At 30.4% G+C, this 22,139-nt stretch overlaps 2 protein-coding genes across 3 annotated transcripts; both read right to left on the bottom strand.

Moving 5' to 3' along the window:
- Nucleotides 1-4,118: 4,118 nt before the first annotated feature.
- LOC148228919 (late histone H2B.L4-like) lies at nucleotides 4,119-4,577 on the bottom strand. Its single transcript, XM_088200254.1, has 2 exons — nucleotides 4,539-4,577; nucleotides 4,119-4,475 (listed from the first exon to the last, which is right to left on the bottom strand). Exons 1-2 carry the CDS (start codon nucleotides 4,575-4,577, stop codon nucleotides 4,119-4,121), a joined length of 396 nt encoding a protein of 131 aa, XP_088056380.1.
- A 2,639-nt stretch (nucleotides 4,578-7,216) lies between these two features.
- Nucleotides 7,217-17,537, bottom strand: LOC148228918 (uncharacterized). 2 transcript variants are annotated; one of them, XM_088200783.1, is made up of 10 exons: nucleotides 17,334-17,537; nucleotides 16,965-17,074; nucleotides 13,260-13,474; nucleotides 12,942-13,182; nucleotides 12,777-12,870; nucleotides 12,614-12,706; nucleotides 12,338-12,534; nucleotides 12,138-12,268; nucleotides 11,942-12,066; nucleotides 7,217-10,193 (listed from the first exon to the last, which is right to left on the bottom strand). In XM_088200783.1, exons 2-10 carry the CDS (start codon nucleotides 17,059-17,061, stop codon nucleotides 9,425-9,427), a joined length of 1,962 nt encoding a protein of 653 aa, XP_088056909.1. In that variant the 5' UTR covers nucleotides 17,062-17,074; nucleotides 17,334-17,537; the 3' UTR covers nucleotides 7,217-9,424. The 2 variants fall into 2 exon arrangements, with proteins under 2 accessions (XP_088056909.1, XP_088056910.1); XM_088200784.1 differs by having other exon boundaries at nucleotides 16,965-17,076; nucleotides 17,263-17,407.
- Between the last annotated feature and the right edge of the window lie 4,602 nt (nucleotides 17,538-22,139).

Genomic DNA, 22,139 nt, shown 5'->3' with positions numbered 1-22,139 from the left:
AAGAATCAGTAACTGGGATATTAATCAATGCACAAGGTTATTTAAAACATAAAGAGGAAATAGAATTAATTACTGAAAAGGAATATCCAATATTTTTAGGGTTAACTGAAACCCATATCACAAATGACATTGAAGAATTTGAACTAAATATTGGCAATTATAATATAATTAGATGTGATTCTAATTCCAGACATACAGGAGGTGTTATACTGTATATTAGAAATGATATAAAATTCAATACTATATTTAAAAATAATCAAGATAAGACATACTGGTCTATCACAGTTAAGATTTTTATTGAAAAAATTCCCATAATATTATGTATAGCATACAGATCTCCAAATAGTAATCCGAATATATTCATAGAATTTATAAATAATATTGCAGAATGGAGTTTTGATCAAATTTTGGATACTGTTTTAATTGGAGATTGGAATTTTAATTGGAACAAATGTGAAGATTTTTACACAGCAAAATTAGAAAAAATATCAAATATATTTGGTTTAAGACAATGTGTCAAAGAAAATACAAGGACTAATAATAGATCGAGCACATTAATAGATTTAGTATTTACCAACAACAAAAAAATTTATTGTGAAGTAAAATCAACTCCAAGAATAACTGACCATTCAATTGTATATATTTATATAGAAAAACATAATGAACTTAAGTTTAAAAAAACAAAAAAAATTGATATAATTAAAAAAATTAATTTTAATAAATTAAGATTAGAATTACAAAAATGTGACTGGAATGTAGATAATATGGATGTTAATAGGATATGGAACAAAATTTATAAGAATATAGTAGATTGTAAAACAAAAAGTCAATATAATTTTAAAAAGGAATATCGTTACAACCCAAAACCGTGGTTTAATGATGATGTTAAAAATGCTATAAAGAAAAGAGATGAGTCATACAAAATTTTTCAAATATTAAAAACAGAACAAATAGAATATAAAGTCTTTAATGAAAAATGGAAAACATACACACAATGTAGAAATATGGCAGTCAAAGTATTAAGAATGGCTAAAAAGAAATGGTATGAAAAATTGATAGATGAAATACAAAATGATCCAAATAAGATGTGGAAATCAATAAAACAATTAATTAATCCAACTCAGAAAAACGACATAATAAAAATGGAAATTAATGGAAATATATATCAAGATCCTTATATAATGGCAGAAAAGATGAATACATATTACATTGAGAGCATAGAAGAAATTGTAAATTCAATACCAAGGATTAGTAATTTAGTACAATATAATAATAAAACATTAATTGTAAAATTTAGTAAATTTAAATCAGTATCATTAGATGAAATTCATAACATAATATGTAAATTTAAAAAAGGAACTAGTACTGATGAACTAGATATAAATATAATTAAAGAAACATGGGAAATAATAGGAACTAAATTAAATTATTTAATAAATAAAGCACTCTCATTAGGAGAAATGCCTGAAAATTTAAAGATTGCTACTATTGTACCTATACCTAAAATAAAAAATAGTAAAAAAGTTGAAGAAATGAGACCAATCAACATGCTACCGTGTATAGAAAAAATAATAAAAGAAGTAGTAATCAAACAATTAAAGGAATTTATTACTTCTCAAAACATAATATGTGAACAACAATCGGGATTCAGAGAAAAGCATTCCACTGAAACTGCATTACAAGTAGTGATAAATGATTGGCTGTTGGCTAAGGATACAAACAAAATCATTGGAGCAGTTTTCTTGGATTTCAAGAGAGCCTTCGAAACAATAGACAGAGAAATAATGTTGAAGAAATTGGAGAGTATAGGTATAAGTGATATAGTTTTGAGATGGTTTAATAATTACTTATATAAAAGAAAACAAAAAGTTAAGATAAATAATGTATGTTCTGAAGAGAGGTTAGTGTATTATGGAGTACCACAAGGGTCTAAATTGGGACCATTGTTGTTTGTTTTATATATAAATGATATAGTTAATAACGTAAGAAAATGTAAAGTTCATCTATTTGCGGATGACACATTGATCTATTGCATGGGTGATAACATTGAAGAAGTTGTGAGTAATTTGAATGATGAATTAGGTGTGTTAGAGATATGGTTAAAGAATAATGTACTTAAATTAAATGAGAATAAAACTAAATGTATGTTTATTAATTATAAAAATGTGTTAGATGATAGTACCAAAATAATAATAAATAACTCTAATATAGAAATAGTGGATAATATAAAATATTTAGGAGTAATTGTTGATACAAAATTAAACTTTAAAGAACATTGTAATTACATATTAAAAAAAATTAGTAGAAAAATAGGTTTATTATCTAGATTAAGAAATATATTAAGTATAAATACAAAAAAATTAATTTACAATAGTATAATATTGCCCCATTTTAATTATTGTGCAACACTTTTAAATATGTTGAATAAATTAGATAAACAAATGTTGCAAAAATTACAAAATAGGGCAATGAGAGTAATCTTAAATAAAAATAGATTAACTAATTGTAAAAGTATGATTGATAGATTAGAATGGTTGAATGTTCAAGAAATATTGAGTATGAATGTTTTAGTATTTATATATAAGTTAGAAAATAATATGTTACCACACTATTTTAATAAGTATTTAATAAGAAATAAAGATGTACATAAATATAATACTAGAAATAGAGAAAATTTAAAAATAATTAAGTATAAGAAAACGAGTACGGCTAGGGGAATTATGTACGGAGGTTTTAATTTATATAATAGTCTTCCAAGAGAAATCCGAAACAGCAAAAATATAACGGGTTTTATAAATGGAATAAAAAAACACCTTCGTACATATAGAAATAAAATATTATAATATTAAGTCTTTATTATTGTATATTTTTTCTTTCTGTTATGTATTTTTTATATATTTTTATATATGTTTACTAAATTTGTTAGATGTAAAGATTAGCTATTAAGCTAAATAAATTAATAAAATAAAATAAATAATTGTAATATTTCATGATTATTTTAGTTTGCTTCTTTCTATGTATTATTTTAAATATATATTTATTGTGTATTTAAATAATACAATGTATTGTTTTTGACCATCGTGATGCATTGGGGTAAGCTGTTACGATGGTCTTAATTTAATTTAAATAAATTAATAGTTCTGATATTATTTGTGTTTGATATCGTATTTAAATCACTCTTAAAAATTAACGGCACGGCTAATGAATTTAAATTGTGTGTTTTAAATTAATTAATAAAAAATATATTGAAATAAAAAAACATTGATACATGTTTTTTCTTAAGATTTTCAAAATCTTAAGAAAATAATAGTCGAACGAACAAACACATATTTATACTTATTGAAATTAGCTAATATGCAATAACCTATTCCTGTTTTATGAAAAATATACATTTTTAATATTATTTTTTCCCGTTGTCTACATTTTTTTAGTACCCTTGAATGTGTTAACTAGGTAGTGTTCTTATTTCTTAATGTTTTCCATTTCTTGAAAAGTGGGAAATTGTACAAATTTCTCGAGAATAATATTTACTCCTACTTATTAATATTTACTCAAGAAATTACTTTACGATGTTAAAAAATATATAAAATGCCTTTTTTGTAATGGGGCCCGCAATAATTATTTTCCTCCCGGGCCGGGGCTCGCTCTCGAAATATCGAATATCGAATATTATTTCTATATTAACAAGTGGGAAAATTAGAATGTGACTTAATGTATTTTTTTGGTAGTAGTTATTTTATTAATCTAGCAGAAAAAGTGCAGAATGCAGTGTAATTATTAAATAATTTTTATTTTGCACTATAGACATCTGTTGACATACTATTTAACTAATTATAGTCGAATTTTATTTAAAATTTTGCGACTTTATCGTCAGTTTAAATTATGAAACAAACATAAATAATTATTTTGAATTAATAAAGTGTTTTGAAAAAGTTTTTTAATACTACATAAACGATTTTTGACAAAACAGTTGCCACGTTATATGTTTATTACACTTTTATAAAATAATAATAAATAAGTATATAAAATAATAATTTTAGTATTATAATTTAATTTAATATATTAGTAAACGATGAAAATATATACACACATAGGAATAAGTAAGTAAATATAAAAGTTTAAGTCGGTTCCGGTTGAATTTGTTTAGAGGTGACGTACAATCTGACCGCCTTGGCTCCTTCACTGACTGCATGATTCGCCAGCTCTCCAGGTAGCACTAGTTTGGTAGCAGTCTGGATGTCTCTGCCGCTTAAGGTATGCCTGTTGGCCTTCCTGGCAAGGGCAGCAGCTTCGGTCACCAGGCGTTCCATCGTATCCCTGACGAAGCTGTTCATGATGGACATGGCACCACTTGAAATGGCTAAATCGGGCTTTACTTGTTTCAGTACTTTGTAGATGTATATGGAGTAAGACTCTTTGCGGCGTTTTTTTATCTTCCTGTCGCCCTTCAATAGCGACGGCAAATTTTTTTCCGTCTGTGTAAATGAGATGTTTCAGAAACAAACTAAATCATGTAAAACTTTCTGTGTAATAAATACCTGTTTGCTTGACTTGGGTCCTACGGGTTTGCCCTTCATTGTGTCTCTCTTAACGTTTTCTATCTGTAACTAGGCAAACTTTGGTTGGTTATCACTTCTGATGATCGATCGTTAAACAATTAAATGTTATTGTAACAGTTCATTATGAAAATTAGGGATGTCAGATATCAATTGTTCTAATAAAATGCATTCTGGTGTTTTAGTACTAGTGATATATTATAAATTTGTTTATTAAAAGGATCCATTCTAATTTATTTTATAATGATTTATGTCGGCCGTACAAAAAATCGAATAATTACTATATTTTCGATTTATACAAATGTTTCGCCAGATCATCTTAGCTAATTATCTCGAATCTTGGCTCTCAGACTGCATAGTCTTTCACCCGGTGTAACACAGGGGTATAAATTAGAATCATTATTGTTTATAATATATATTAATGATATAAATAATAACATAAAAATGTAAAATACATCTGTTTGCAGATGACAGTTTAATTTATTGCATAGGTGACAACATTAAAGAAGTTGTATATAGCTTTAATAACGAATTAAGTATAAAAGAAAGATGATTAAAAAATAATGTACTAAATGAATTCTTATTAATTATAAATATATGTTAGATAATAATGTAAAAATAATTATAGTTGATAATTTAAAATATTTAGTAATTGTAGATAAAAAATTAAATTTTAGGGAATAATGTAATTACATATTAAAAAAAATAATAGATAAATAGGTATATTATCTAGGATGAGAAATATGTTAAGTTAAAACAAAGAAAATAATCTACAATAGTATTATATTGCTCCACTTTAGTTATTGTGTAACAATATTATATAAACTTAATAAATTAGATAAAACGATGTTACAAAAATTACAAAATAGGGCAATGAGAGAAGTTTTAAATAAAAATAGATTTACTAGTTGTAGAAGTGTGATGGAAAGATTGGAATGGTTGGATTTTCAAGAAAATAATATGTTATCAGAGTATTTTAACCCTTTAAACGCCAGTGACTCACTTAATGAGTCACCTGTTATTTAGATTGTTTTGTAAAAATAAGTCCTAGTGCGTATTTTGGACAATTAAAACAATAAAACCAGGTCTTATTTCATGAGAAACACGGTAGTAGGAATTTATTTTAATAAAATAGATTTTATATGGTTTTAAATATATTATATTTCTCGTCGGGATCACATATAGTTGTCACAACGCAATGTATTTGTATAAATTTACTTAAAATTCATAAAAAATATTTGTCGTTTAGTACACCATATAACATCAGCTTCAAATTCCATTGTTGCAGAACTCATTCAATTTTAAATGAATAAAAAGAAAGAATCTAGTTTCAACCCAAATCACCCCACGAGATTGGTTAAGCGATCGTGGTCGAGCGAGGACTTTGATCTCCTCCCTTTCCCTGATCGATTATAAGCACTGCCTTATAAAATTAATTCACTTTGATCTCATATCAGAACTCATCATTTATCTTTTGCACTACCTCTTCGCTCTTGACTTGGAATACACAAAAGTTCAGCCCGAATTCGCATTCTAGCTATCGCCAAGTCGATGCAGAAATCTTTATAAGCCAGAGAAGATCACATACTTTTAATTTTATAGTCCGATCTGGTTTAGCTAAGCAGTTACCTTGAAGCTGAAGATTTGAACTCGTTCCACATAGATATTTTGGCAAGAGAGTAATAGTATAGTGATTAAAATAGTCAACATTTCTGGATTGAAAGTTACTAATGCTAATTAAAATACAGTTGTTTCAAAAATAAATAATGCTCAAGTCATAGATAAATATCAGTGTCAGCGTGAACATATAAGCTGTAGTTATTATTATTTTATTCCATAAATTAATAAATAATTATATGGAGAAAAGTCCATGGATATCTACATCGACGCTATTAAACTTCTACATATTATGCATTCCTGACAGTCCAATTACAGAATTTCACAGCGGGCGAAACACGTCCTGTTCGCCGAAATAAATAAAATAGTCTTTGTCATCCTAATACAATGTAAGACATTGTGTTTCGTACATTTCAAAATATTTTATTCATATAATAAATTATAATTACAATTTGAATTAAATTATTTAAAAAAATTATAAGCTCTCTATTAATAACAATGAAAAGTAATTAGGATATCTGACAACCCTGTTAACTAGCAATGAATATAATTGAACTGTAAATTAAAATATAATTTTATGTAACAATAAATCTTTGAGCATTATTTATAATCTTTACCATTGTAAATATTATTTTATATTGTTACTTTCAAGTGAAAAATCAAGGATGAGCAAGCGACAAGAGCCGGAGAACAGTAACCAAGAGTCCAGTGCCAGCGATGCTAAAAAACAAAAACTAATGCAAAATATAATAAAAAATTCTGGTTTGAAAATGTTACTGCGTCTCGCTCGTAAAGGAGGACTTAGCGAAATGAAGAACTTCTTCGTCGACGTTGTAGTGCCGATCCCGCCGGATGAAACGGAAGACACTGGCTCTTGGATGTGGCGCAGGAATCCAAATTTTAAGCTAATTCCTGACCGTAACTCAGGAAACAGGTCAAATGCAGACAAACAAAATTAAAAACCGAGTCTAGTCTAAATTAATAACAAGAGCCCTTATAAGGGCTCGCTAAATTATCCAATCGGTTGAATTGAAACATTATGGTAAATTTACTTATAATTTATTTGCAGTCCTTTGATGAATAAACATCGTATTTACATTTTTAATTTACATAAAAAAGAAATAGGGCACGTATTACACTTACATGCATCGACAAACAAAACTTATTAAAGACATTTTACAAATACGATTTAGAATCCGTCTTATAAAACAATTGTACAAAAAAAAAAGATTGTTGAACGTCTCCGATTATATAAACTATTTAATGACATACGGATGTATTAAGATTCTAATAAAAATAACTTAATCTAACTTATAAAGTGATATTTTAAATTGATTAAAAACATTAAGAAAAAATGAATCATAAGATTATGTACAAAGAAAGCTTATAAAAAGTTATAAGGGCAACCTTTAAATGCGCCACTTCATATGTCAATATCTATAAGAAAATCACAATTTTAATTTAATGTTCGACTTTCTCTTATAAGGTTTCAATAGCAATAGGATAAACCTATGATATAAAAAGCTACAACACACTATGTACCATAAACTGAATTTCATGTAAATTTAATTCAATCAGCGTTCGACAAATAGCAAACAATTTACAAATATCAACGACTCTTTGGCTTTCATGAACATAATACTGGTTCAATTTTTCGGTTACATGTCGCCATATTAATAAAGTAAATGAATATAAAAATGCTGATTATAATATTTTCACTGATTTCGATTCTATCGACTTGAGATTATATAAAATAAACACACGACAATGTTTCGCATCGTAATATACAATAAATAAAAACTATAATTTGCATCTAAATATTCTTATAATCAATTCAAACTATGCGTTTGAGACAAATATCGTTTAACTCTATACAAAAATACTGAAAAAAATATGTATATATATAGTATATAAAACAATTAACATTATAATGTACAAAATACATTTTACACTTTCAGGAACTAGGTATAATTTTCGTGGCACTACTATATATGCGAAATTATAATATAAAATAAAATAAAAAATATAGATATATGTAAGAGCTGATTTGAACGAAAGATTGTGGCATGTTAATAGATGATTGAAAATAAAACATCAAGACAGTCAGTCTATGGTGGCCGAAGATAATAAATAAACGATTATGTAACCCGAATCCGTGGGCTTCCCGCCTAATAGACTATATGTATATACAAATAATTTATGTCTTGTACATTACAAAAATTCGTAAAAAAAATAGATCAGCAATTAGCAAAATTAAGATAGGAATTAAATGATCATATATTTTTTTATAAAACGTAATATTGTCACAGTGAATATCATTGTAACTAATTTTTCATCCTATGTTAAAAAATAAATAAGACAAGAAAATAATATTGTTTTGAAATCATTCTTTAATGATTTCAAAACAATATTATAAAAATATTTGAAATGATTCAAAACATAAAATAAAAAAAAAATTCCATACACTTTTGAATTTCAACCATAGTGTTTTAGCAGCATATTTTGCTGTAACATTTAAATCAAAGCAATACTACTAATTGATCGTTAAAGTTTGGTTTAAATTAACAAAAAAAAACATTTTTTTAGATGACACTGGTTTCAGTGTCATTAGTTTTAATCTTATAGGGTTTAGATATCATTTCATATAGAGTCTAAAACTCAGTTTTAAATTATTCGAAAATATACTGCGCTCCACAGTTCATTATATAAAATTAATGATCAATGAAAACAAAACATTTTTAGGTACTTTGAACAAAAAATAAAATCGATGTTATCTAAAAAACTCTTATTTGCACAGTAAAATTAAACGTCCGGCCCTGTTGCATCACATTTAGATAATTCTCCAGGAGATTCAATCTCCTCACAACACTCTTATTTAAAGTGGTCAATTTAAAAGTTACAAAGGTAAAATAAATACTAGATAGTAAAAAATGTATAAAACGGTTTCGCTTGCTTTAAACGTGACATACGACAAGGCCGTCCAAATAATCCAACAGCAAAAGTGTAAACATGTAACTTTAGAATATACGAGTTTTAAATTAAATAATATTTAATGCCAATATACACATATATGATAATAAAAATCACCACTTTTAGGATCGATACACTGAACAGCAAAAAACATGCAGGTTTATATAACTAGCTAATGTACTCTAGCGTTACTCTTTTTTAAAAAAATATATTAGACGAATAAAGAATCATAAATGGTTTCAATCATTCAATAGTCTTCGATTCAAATCACCACTCAACAATCACGTGATAGGTTCCTGAGGCTGCGGGACGGGATTCTTCTTGTCGTATTGTTTCAAAGAGATCTTCTTGGAATGCTTCAGAGAGCATTCTATCTCTTCGAAAGTCACTTTCCGCTTCGACGTGATCATCTTTAGATCGGGATAGTTAATTGGTGTTACGCCTTTCACAATTATGGCAGGCTTGTCTCCCAGATCGCTTATGTTGAGCGGACCGGGCGCATCACCTTTGAGAAACTTGAGATTGGCTACTCGTATCAATGGCATTTTTTTTGTACTGTTTTGGTTCGAGTTCGAGGAACTCGGTTCACTAACCAGGTTGATCACTTTTGGTTCCTTAATAATCTCCTTTTCTTCTTCCCTCTTATCGGATTTTTCTTCCGCCTCTCCCGATGACGTTATATCGACCACTGGAATTTTCTCATCGTCTTTTTTATCCACGTCGTCATCGTCGTCACCCACTTCTTGAACTTGATGATATTTACGTAAAATATCCGATAATCTATTGAACGATTCAGGATTTTTTCCAATATCAGTATTCTTATCTTCATCCGTTGTTTTAGTGTCTGTTTTAGCATTTGCTCTCGTGATGGCGTCTGTGAATATATCAGAAGCCTCTTTTTGATTGATCACTGGCTCTGATACGGAATTTACATAAGTGAATAACATTTGCGGAGTGATGTTGAGCAATTCCGCAGCTTTCAGGAATGATATCTCTTGCTTTTGTAGTTTTGCAAGAACGTCCGAGTTTTCTGCCCAAAATTCACGTGCACTAAACAAAAAGATACAATACGTTAGAAGTAATAATTATATATTTCGGGATTGTGGAAAATTTCTATTGACAAACCACTCTTTTTATCTTTCATGGGAAGCAATTTTAATTTGGTTCCAAGAAACGTCGTTATCTCTTTTGGCAAGCGGTCGCCATATATTTAAAATATGCATATGATATAATAAAAAAATATATTTAATAATTTAGTGGCAGTGCCAGGGATATTGAATTTTTTAGACAATTTAGGATAATGATAAATGAAAATTAAATAAAATTTCATACAGCTCCTGTAATTATTTTTACATTGATTCTAAGAGTGAACAAGTGAGCCAGATCACACAGCTTATCATCACAGACAACTCATGCTCACATGAGGTTTTAATGGATTTTAGACAAAAGAAAACTTGGTTCTGATGTTTCTAAACAGTTTTATACTTTTGTTTCTATTTAATTTTACAGCTGTTAGCAATAAGGACGGCATTTGCCCAGAAAAATTGCATGTCATTTAATGAAATACTACACTTACCTACTGGTCACACCAATTAGCGTCCTGAGCGTACGGAACGTTAAGTACCGCAGACGCCAATTGGCGTCTTTTATATATTATATGATGGTTTTCATGGCAAATTAATAAATTTATGTTTAGTGTTTTATATCAATTTTTTTAAGACATGATGAAATATATGTATATAAAATTATAGTAATAGTGATTCAGAATTCTTTGTTCATGAAAAAAATCATCCATGTGTTATGATGCTCATGAGTGATGAGGATGAATAAGAATAAGATTTAGAAGACGCTGATATCGAATTAGATTGGAGTAAAAATGATAGTTATCATTATTTATTTATATACAATGTAAATATAAATGTTATAGTGAATGTGTATTTTTCAGTGAAATCCAAATATATTTTCACCAGTAGATATATATTTTTACTAGGAAAATATAATTAAATTGCGCTAGTGATTATATATGCTGTTTTAAAATGTCTATGAAACTCAATTTGACAGTTGTGAAACTGTTCAAACCCAAACTTGACCTAATAAAAGTTCTAAAACTAATTATAGTCTAAAATACAAACTAAACCAATTCATCTAGGGGAAAATAAGCGGAAGAAGAAGTACACAGACATCGCATCTTGCATATTGTTTCAGTGTTTATCAAAGTACATATATTTAAATGACTTCTGATATAAGAGTGTTGGTCAAAGTATATTCAAACCGAATTCTGGTCAATAGGAGGGCGCAAAAATAAGTATCACTTTTCAGTAGTCAAAAATTCATGTCAAAAGCAATAAAACCGTGTCGGTGCCGTCGCTTGAACGCTCGGTAGCAAGCGCTCCCACTGCAATGGCACCGACACGATTTTATTGCTTTTGACGTGGATTTTTGACTTCTGAGAAGTGATAATTGTTTTTTGCGCTCTCCTATTGGTCAAAATTCGGTTTAGATATGCTTCATTAGATTCTCACTTTTTGTTTAAAAACGTCCTAATATGAACGCTAGATAACCGAGCGTTTCCACTGCGATGGCACAATTTTATTGCTAATGTCTGTATTAAAAACAATCTTGAAATTTCGTACAGAAACACGACGGTCCTCAAGAGAATTGGATCCGCAATTACCATTAGTAATAACGTGATAACGGATTTATAAAATAAACCATCTATTGAAACAAATAATTTTTAACTTTTTGTGCACATAATCTGCATGTAATTTAATATTGCAAGAAGTTGATTTGCTACGTACCGATAGGGCCTATTTATACAGCCGAACGTGTCACGGTATCGTCCGTAAAGTGTACCGTACGACACTCCTAAAATTTCCGCAGCCTGCTTCATCTCTAACTCTCTGCAAAAAACAGCTTCCATAACCTGAAAAGTAATTAATATAAGTTTCACATTTACAATGATATAAATTCATCAGTAAATAAAACGGTGTTTACTCTTTTAACATAATCTTCAGTCCAGAACTGTGTACGTCGACCGCTCATCAAATAATCCGACAACTTAACAACGTCGGTGAATAATGGATTTTCTTTTGTCTGCTGTCGCTCTGATTCACCATCATTAGAGCCTGCAAGAAATAAATATGTAAAATACATACAATCTGATGACTAAATTATTTATTCTTTCAAATTATTACCATGATCGTTTGCTAACATGATCTGCTTTCCGGGCAATGTTACAGTCACATCTGAAGGTTCTTCTTCCATCTGTGTATCGAGAAACTGAGATATATCGGGGCCGTCTAATGAGTTATCAGAGCAGTCTGATAAGGCTTCATCATCATTGGGTTTGTCCGTTGAGACACTCCAATCACTCGTCATGTCAATAACGGGACTAAAAACAGTAATACAATTGAAATCAACATGTACTTTAACAAAAATATTATTAGAGAAAAAAATATTTAGTTACTGACCTGTCGGTTTTCGGTTCTAGTTTAGATTTTCTTAAAATATTTGGCATGGCAGACATTTTTGGCCTTTTTGGTGGATCTGGTATCACTATTTCGCTGCAAAGTTACATTTCATATAGTAGTTGTAATTTAGCGTTAAATTATTTATAATTTGCAATATAATTACTTTTCGCAGTGATTTAATTTTGGTTCTAACGGAGGACGACCTCGGCGTCTTCGGGACGGTTCCGAATTTATGACTGGCACAAGCACGGAAGATCCTAAATTTATTTAAAAATAAATATACATATTCAATGAATTAATATTTATTAAAATTATATATAATAATTACCGTTGATGGCATTAGTTGAGACGAAAGAGACAGATCCAGTTTTAGACATAATCTTGCAGGTGCCTTCGTCATCCGACTTAGAAACTATGTGAGAACTGTTCGGACTCGGAGGAGATGAACTGATTTCGGTCACAACACCGCTGGAACACTGCGATTTGATGTTTGGATCTTTCCACGATACATCGGCTAAACCTTTGATTTGCAATTCTTCAGCCGTTTTCAGTAGACTCGCCAATTCAGCCTGAAATATTATGTAATAAGGAGTATTGTTTACATATCTCTCATACCGACAGAGTCTAACATATCTTCATAACTTACGTGATGCACACTGACTTCGCCAGAGTACATAAACGTGAGAATGTGACGCAAGTGATAAGCATGCATGGTGTCGGTGAGGACAATGGCAGGTTCTCCGAGCGACAGATCATGGTTAGCTAATAGTTCGCAAAACAAGCCAGAGCACGCTGCCAGAACAGCTCGGTGAGCTCGCATAGCTGCTCCGCCACACCATAACGTGACATCGCAGAAGCTTGCTGAAAAAGATAAATAAATAAAAATATAATTAGAACAGATATATCATTGTTTTGAATTAATATAGAGACTAATAACTATTTAAAGAATAAGTTGAATGTAATCATTGTTAGAAGGGCAACGACGTGCACATATTGCACTTTAACAAATTAGATTTGACAAGCAGAAATGTCATGTAAGTGATTGGGGCTCTCTTATCTAATATTTTAATTATTCGCCTGATTTTCAACTATATGAATATTCGAATAATTGACCAAATATTCGTTTATACTATCTCAAATGAAATTTAAAAAAATCTTAGAATGAAACAATTTGTATAATTGAGTAACACAGGCAGTCGTTTTCTCTATCAATATATCCGAGTGACTAATTGCGCTCCAAAATCCATGGTCTCGATGCGCCTTTATTTTGTTTAAAATACGAGACAATAAGATGCTAATACATTTTCACCGGTAGATATATATATTTTTATCAGTGAAAATATAATATTTATCTGGCAGGTGCTAGTAAAATTTTATGATTTAAATTTTTTCATACGTAGTAATATATACATTTACATGTGATGTACAAATGTTACAGTAAATGTGTATTTTTCAGAGAAGTTATATTTTCAATAGAGAAGTCCAAATTCATTTTCACCAGTAGATATATATTTCTACTAGTGAAAATATAATTTAATTGATAGGCACTAGTGAAATTATATGTTGCTCTAAAATGTCTATGAGACTCTATTTTACAATTGCGATACGTCCATTTTCTGTTCAAACTCAAACCTCACCTAATGAAAATTTTAAAACTAGTTATAGGTTTAGAACTTTATTTAGGTCAAGTCTAACATATTTCTCTCAGGGGAAAATAAGCAGAAGAAGAATTAGACAGTCATTGCATCTCGCAAATTGTTCCATAATTTGTCTGCACTTTGATATTACACTGTTTTAAAAATATGATAACAATTCTTACCGATATTAATATGAACTTCTGATATAACAGGTCAAAGTATATTCAAACCGAATTTTGGTCAATAGGAGTGCACAAAAACAATTATCACTTTTCAGAAGTCAAAAATTCTGGATTTTTGACTTCTGAGGAGGGATGATTGTTTTTTGCGCTCTCCTATTGGTCAAAATACAGTTTATTTAAATTGTAATATTATTATAAAAGTAGTAGTGTGAATGCCAGATTACCGACCATTCCCACCGCGACAGCGATGGCGTGATTTTAATGCTTTTGACGTGGATTTTTGACATCTGAGAAGGGATAACTGTTTTTTGCGCTCTCTTATTGGTCAAAATTCGGTTTAGATATGCTTCATTCGATTCTCAAATATTGTAAGTCGTAATATTGTTAAAAAAAGTCCTAATATGAATGATAGATAATCAAGCGGTTCCACTGCAACGGCACGATTTTATTGCTTTTGACATGGATTTTAATCAGGGATGTCATTGGGGGGGGGGGGAGAGTTGTTTCCCCTTGAATTTGTCTAGAAAAATGCTCTTTTTGACGCTGTCCGGCTGTACTCGATCGTACAGCCGGACGCGTATTAATACGCTTTTATGAAACTCGATCTTTAAGACTCTTACTGACATCTTTGAATATTTTAGGGCACCAAAAGAGATTAATTATATTTTAGATAGAATATTCTTCTAACAGATGTCGTTATTATAATTCCTTTCATACAAAATTAAATAATTAAAAAATATATGGGGGTTCGAGATTTTGTTAAAAAAAATCTTTTCGAATATCCTTATGTATAATATTATCCTAAGTTGGTTTATATAAATGTCACACTACAACAAATTCTCATTTAAAATCAATGCTGACAAATTATAGGATAGGCACACATTTGGTGTTCATATTCTGAAGTTTTATTTTATGCCTTATGGTACTTTGAAAAAGCCAATAAAGATTTTCATTTAAGACTGAAAAGTTCTCATTGATATTGTATTTGGTGAGTGTCCATACCAATTTTTAAAATTATCAGTAGCGTAGGTTTAGTAATATGACAATTTGAAAATTGCGATTATTTGGCACTTTTCTCGATCGCGAGTAAATATGCCGGCTGTACGTGTGTTTTTTCGGGCAAAAGTGTCGCATTAGGTGTTAAGAATAAAGAATTTCAAAAAATTGCAGGTGAAATGGTTCGGCAGCTTGGTGTTTCGATAGGATGTGAAGCTGTTTGCTATTTGAAAATGAATGCCGCAACCTGCGGAAATATAAACTTTCACGCAATTAATGTGCAGTTCTACGATGAAAAGAAAATTGATATGAAAATATTGGATATTGTTGATACTAAAGGACGTCATGATTCTTTATATGTAAAAAATCAAGTGAACGCAACTCTATAAAAAAAAAAAAAATTAATGAGACAGGTTTTAAGTAGCTGTGTTAACAATGCAGTGAACAGCAAATGTGCTGTAAACAAATTCAGCAATAAAGAAACTAATCCTACTTGCTTAAATGGTATGAATATAACTAAAACTATTTCACTGGATGAAGAAACTGAAGTACACGATAACCAAGAACTTGACACAGACATTTCCAAACAGTTGGTTAGAGATCCTAGCACTATATTGCCAGCATGGATCACTGAAGATGAATGAGGTGTGGCATTCATACTCTTCAGTTATTCAGTTTTTAGGTGGAAAAAAATATTTTACAAAAACGAATATAAAAACAACATTAAAGAATTTATTGTTTGAAAAATACATTATTTTTCGATTCAGATATAAAAAATTGTAGATAAAGAAAGTATTACACGTTTAACTTTTTAACTCATTTTAAGACTTTTGGAACAACTAGGTAGATACTACAAGGCGAGTTGTTAGAGATGAAAATAACAAAAAAAGTTAGATTTTACCCGTTCCGTGGATTACCATCAGCGAATTTAACGGGTAGGGACTATCTGATCCGACAGTTAAGTATTAATTAGATTAAAGATTCTTTCCATAGTTCTCCAGATCACCGGATTTAAACATGAGAGAATTCAACGAATTTTAGGTAGAAAAAAATCATCCGATCTTGTCAGCTGGTAATTTACGCTCAAAAGTAAAAATAAAGTTTATTGAATTCACTGAAATATCAATAATTAGGATTATATTTACTGGCAATTTTAACTAGACTAGGTATTTTAAAAGAAGCGATCGTCCATTTTGTATACATTTATTAATGTTTAAGTTGAACCACAAAAGTGTTGTTATTTCAACCATTTTTTAAATATGAATAATATCTAGCTGATATCTTTGATCTGCAATCTCATTTTCAAGGTTTCAGTTAAATCTTTTTTTCAAAATTCTACTGTTCGTTCCGCACAACAACGCAATAAAATAAAACGGAGTTGTAATCAGTGGGATTTTTATTTTGGAGCATTTCAACGCCAACGACGGGTAATAAATATAATTTTAGTTGGTTAGAGTTGGCTAACTACCTACTATAAACGACCTTGAACTTGAATCCATGTACATACATATAATATAATATAAAAGCGGCACATACCTCTTTCCCTCAACGCCGAGAACGTCGTTTGAATGTTAGCGTTGTGATATTTCCATTTTAGGCAAAACTGTTGCATTTTAGGTGTAGTTTTGGCCATTTTTACTAGTGTGCTGTAAAAATAAAGATATTTTGGTTAAAATTTGTAGGTTATATCAATCAAACAAACGTTGTATTTTTTGACGTTTCGTGATTTGATGGAACGGTGTAACATTTTGTAAGTGCAATGAATCTATGTAAAAATGTGTAAAGATTGAAGTAATGGTTGATGGTTCAGGTGTTGATATTGACGATTTCAAATATTAGTATTGACATGTATCGGATTGCCCAATATATTGTGTATTGTTGTCGTTTTATTTATCTGTCACTCACCCGCGTCGGTCGAGAGTTGGGTTAGGTTAGGTTAGGTTAGGTTAGGGCTGCGCCCCCGGCCGGTGAGTCACTGGGCGAGAGTAGCGAACGCGGAATCTGTGCGCGCACCAAAATCACAACACGACGCTTCGGGGGCTCAGCCCCCGGGGGGCGATGGCGTATTTCGCGGGGACGCGACTAGAGCGGCGCTGCCGACTCGCCGACATTCGTAAATTGATCCGAGAGCGTAAATTCGAATTTCGAGTTTGATTCTCGTATGCGATTATGTGTTCAACGGCGCTACGCACTAAGGATCAAATTTGTTAAATAAAACGGCGACAGTTTTCTCGAGCGAGCCATTCGCGTCGAAGCGAGGGTCGCGGCCCGTTTTTTTCTTTATGCGCCGCGAATCATTTTTCTTTTGTTTTTTTTACTTTTTGGCCGAGCGGCATTTTTTTATCGACCATTAAAAAATGCTCGCTTTCGACGAAAGCGACTTTTGCTAAGCGAAAATCGTAGCTCGGCTCCGGATCTAAACATAGCGCCGCATAATGTCAAACGTCAAACGCGCAATCGACTACCTGTGTTTTTAAAACTTTGAATTTCACATTACTATACAGTACTCATTAAAAACTTTTAAATCAGTACCATCCAACTCCTTACGAACATTTATTTAGCGATAACTATGATGAGACTTCAAATATCGACTGACAACTGCCACATAAGTATGGCAATGCGCCACGGTGTGCACCAGTGTCCGGCAGATTTCGCAGTTTTCGTTTACGAAAAAATACTTTTTTTCCATGGTGAGATTTAACATATTAACGTATTCTAGGTGAAAACATAATATAACCAGTACTGTAGTCGTAAAATTCGAAAGGCAACAGAGATATCTACAATGTGTTTACAATATTATTTACCAAAATGCACTTTTTTTTTCTGATGATACAATATTTTGATATAACCGGAGGGTATATGCTATTTTTACAAATATAGCATAGGTTATAAGAGGTATACCCCCTACCCCTACTTCAGCCCTGAATATAACAACCAGGGTAGAAAATAATTATTCTTTTTTATACAGGTTGATCCTATGTTGGCAGCACTATAAATCAGTCAGCTGTCAATAATCACGCGAGTTCAAAGTGTAAAATGTGAGTTCGCAACAACACATTTACGAAATGGATCGCTTATCCACAGCTAAACGCGTTAAAATTGTTCAATTGTTATACAAAAATGTGTATCGAAATTTACGGGAAATTTAACTTTATCGTCCTATTGAGCGAAAAATTCGCAACGTAGTGAAAAAAATTAGGAATAATGGAAGCGATGGAGATAGGGTAAGATCTGTGCATCATTGTGACGCCAGTTCAGCCGAGAATATTGTTGCTGTAAGTAAAAGTGTAACTGAAGACTTTTGGGTTTTTTGTGGCTTCCTTTGGTGAATTTTGCATCTGAACTTTCACCTACACCCGTATATAATTCAAATATTTTTTCAAAGATTTGTTTTTTTTTCTGATAAAGCACATTTCAACCTATCAAAGTATCTTTATAAGAAAAATTAACGTATATGGGGCAAGGAAAATCTTCATGTGATTCACGAGAGAATTACATGCCAAAAAAGTGACTGTTTGGAGGAGCAAAATATTTTTTTGGACTAATACTTAATTTTTTTTATCTCGATCGCGATCATTATACAAAATGTTAAATGCAATTTTCTATAAAGAAATGCCAGATTTAAATTATTTATACAGCAAAATGCAGGATATTTTATTCACAAGCAATTAAATTAGAAATAGCTATTTAAATTCGCCGATTTTGATGAAGTATTTCTGAATATTTTTTATAGCTAATTTAATTCAACAAAATAAACATTTTACACTTTCTTTCAGGGAAATAGCAGTATGTTAGTAAAATATCCTAATTTTTTTTCATTCCTAATCATTGTGATGAATTTGTCACAAGGACATGCTCATATTTATTTTAAGTCTATGTGTACATAGAAAGCTGTACAATTTTGTACCATTTTCGTTTTTGCTGTACAGACAAATAAATAAAGATATTTTATTCAATTGAAATAGTAGAATGTAAGTTCTACATTTCTAAATTTTAAGTTTTTAAAAAAAAAAGTGTTGTAAAATTAAAAAAAATCACAGTATACAGCAACATCAAAAAATGCATTGCACAGTTATATAATAAATGTTATGTATAAATTCACTCTATACGTCCCATTATTTATTAAACGAAAATAACAATCTATTGGTGCAATATATCAATTTTTGAGTTGCGTGCCAACACATACATTTTCACAAAAAATAAAAAATCATAGGCATATTTATGAAGTTCTGAAAATTATAATAAGGCGTTTTATAGTTTAAATATTGAATCAAACTGTACAGATGAATATATATTAAATAAATTTATGTGTTTAATTAAACAACAACGCAGCAAACAAACGGAAACGAATCGAATTTAACGGAATCGAACTAACCAAAGTAAGTGTCGCGCTAAAATTGGAACGCAACAAATAAGACTCATAATCGAACGAACGTTGAACTTTTGACATTTAAAAGAGGCCGCGGCCCGCGATTGTGCGCCTCTGTTTATATATTTTTTGAAAAATTTGGATCGTTCCATTCGCACCGAAGGAGGGGAGGTCATTACAGGGCCGCTGTCGGCGATACGAGCGAACTTTTTTTATTTCGAAATTTACATCGTCTCCTGTCTGCGACGTTAGCGCTTACTCATTTTGTGCAAACATTTCGAACTTCGTAAAAAATACTAATCTAATACGTAGAGTATTGATTATTTTGTTAACGATTAATATAAACGCACCACAAAGAAATTTGTTAAATAAAGATGGATATGAGTGTCTGAATTGTAAATTCGTCATTCTGTTCCGAGAAATTAAATTTCCATATAAAAATTTCCGTTCGCTTACAATTACGCCCCTGTATCGTACAGTTAGAAAAAAATAAACAAAAAACCGAAGAAGGAAGTGCGGCAACAGTTTCGATAAAATTGTACGGCCGTAATTTTGGCGTTACACGGTGCGCTCGACGCGCTTATAAAGTTGTCGAAGAAATTCAGCGAGCGCGAACCATTTAATGCGCGACAGAAGTCATATTTTATTACTTTATTTTTTAATTACTTTTAATTAATTACACAAAATATAACATTATAAAAACTAGTTGATAATGTTATATTTTGTGTTGTAGTTATGACTAATAACGATAATGCTGATCATACGAGAGAAACATCAACGTAATGTTTAGTTTTTTTATTTATTAAAATTAAGACCATCATGGTTAACCTAATGCGTCACGATGGTCAAAAGCATAAAATATACTACAATTTAAAAAATATCTATATATGTATACACATACATACACATACATACGTATACATACATACAAATACATATTTGCACATCATACACACACACACATACATATGTATATACATAAATATAACTAAAAACATGAAAACATGATAAAAGGAGAAGCACAAATCACTTCAACAGGTGTGAAATGTTTCATACGAATTGAACCAACTCCCCGTATGTTTACAAGAAAATATCGATGTATCATATTGATCAGTCGGACGGCCTTTGCCAGAGAAGAGTTGGCAAGTGCTCCAGTCTTAGACTTTACAGGCAAGAACAGTAGATGCGACCGAGAAGTATGACCACCCTCCAGAGCCCACATTTGGAGATGTTCGAGCACCGAAGGGTTGTCTACTACGCGTTTGAGCAATTTCCAAAAGTGTTTAATTATATAAACACTTTTTTGCGAGTTGACAACGAAACATATTTTAGCACTGGGAAACAGAAACGGATAGTACCCGTATTTCTTCAATTATAAATCTGTTTATTATAAGATTAAGAATACAGGAAAATAGCAGGGACGTCATTTAATGAATTTATTTCCACCAAAATAAAAAGAGCTAAAATGCCGTCTCAGAAATTATCGGGTTATCTCTTAAATAAAATCTAAAAAAAAACAATCTCAAATATATCCTGAAAATATTTTTTGAGATATGTCATTTTAGTGAAATCATAGAATACATTTTCACCGGTAGATATATATTTTTGCCAATGTAAATATAATTTATCTGGCAGGTGCTAGTAAAATTACATATAGGTTCAAATACATTTTCACCAGTACATATATATTTTTACTAGCGACCATTTAACTAATATCCGCTAGTGAAATTATATGCTGTTCTAATAATATGTCTATGAAACTCATTTTGACAGTTGCGAAACGTACATTTGCTGTTCAAACCCAAACCTAATCTACACGAATTAACCAAACCCAACTTGAGCGGAAAAAGTACAGACAGACGTTATATCTCGCATATTTCTCCATAGTTTATCTGCACTTCAGCATTACACTATGTTTTAAAAATATAATAGCTGTCCTTACTGATATTACTAGACTCTGATTTAAGAGTATTGGTCAAAGTGTATTCAAACCAAATTTTGATCAATACGAGGGCGCAAAAACAATTATCACTTCTCGGAAGGTCAAAATCCGGTTTAGATATGCTTCATCCGATTTATATCGTATATATTTATATCGTATATATATATATATATATATATATATATATATATATATATATATATATATATATATATATATATATATATATATATATATATATATATATATATGTGGTTGAATGCGTTTTCGCGGAGAAATATTTGGTTAATATTTCTAGGAGTCGGATTACTCCGCGTACTTTTTTGATTCCGTGTGGAATCATGGTACACACTCTTATCTAAATATTTTTTAAGAACAATTTTATTTTATTGCGAGAATG

The sequence above is a fragment of the Plectrocnemia conspersa genome, unplaced genomic scaffold, assembly GCF_051122295.1.
Source record: "Plectrocnemia conspersa isolate PC_06_02 unplaced genomic scaffold, ASM5112229v1 ptg000012l, whole genome shotgun sequence".
In the NCBI taxonomy this organism is placed as follows: domain Eukaryota; kingdom Metazoa; phylum Arthropoda; class Insecta; order Trichoptera; family Polycentropodidae; genus Plectrocnemia; species Plectrocnemia conspersa.
The sequence above is the reverse complement of the archived record's forward strand: the minus strand, read 5'-3'. Positions and strand labels throughout refer to the sequence as shown.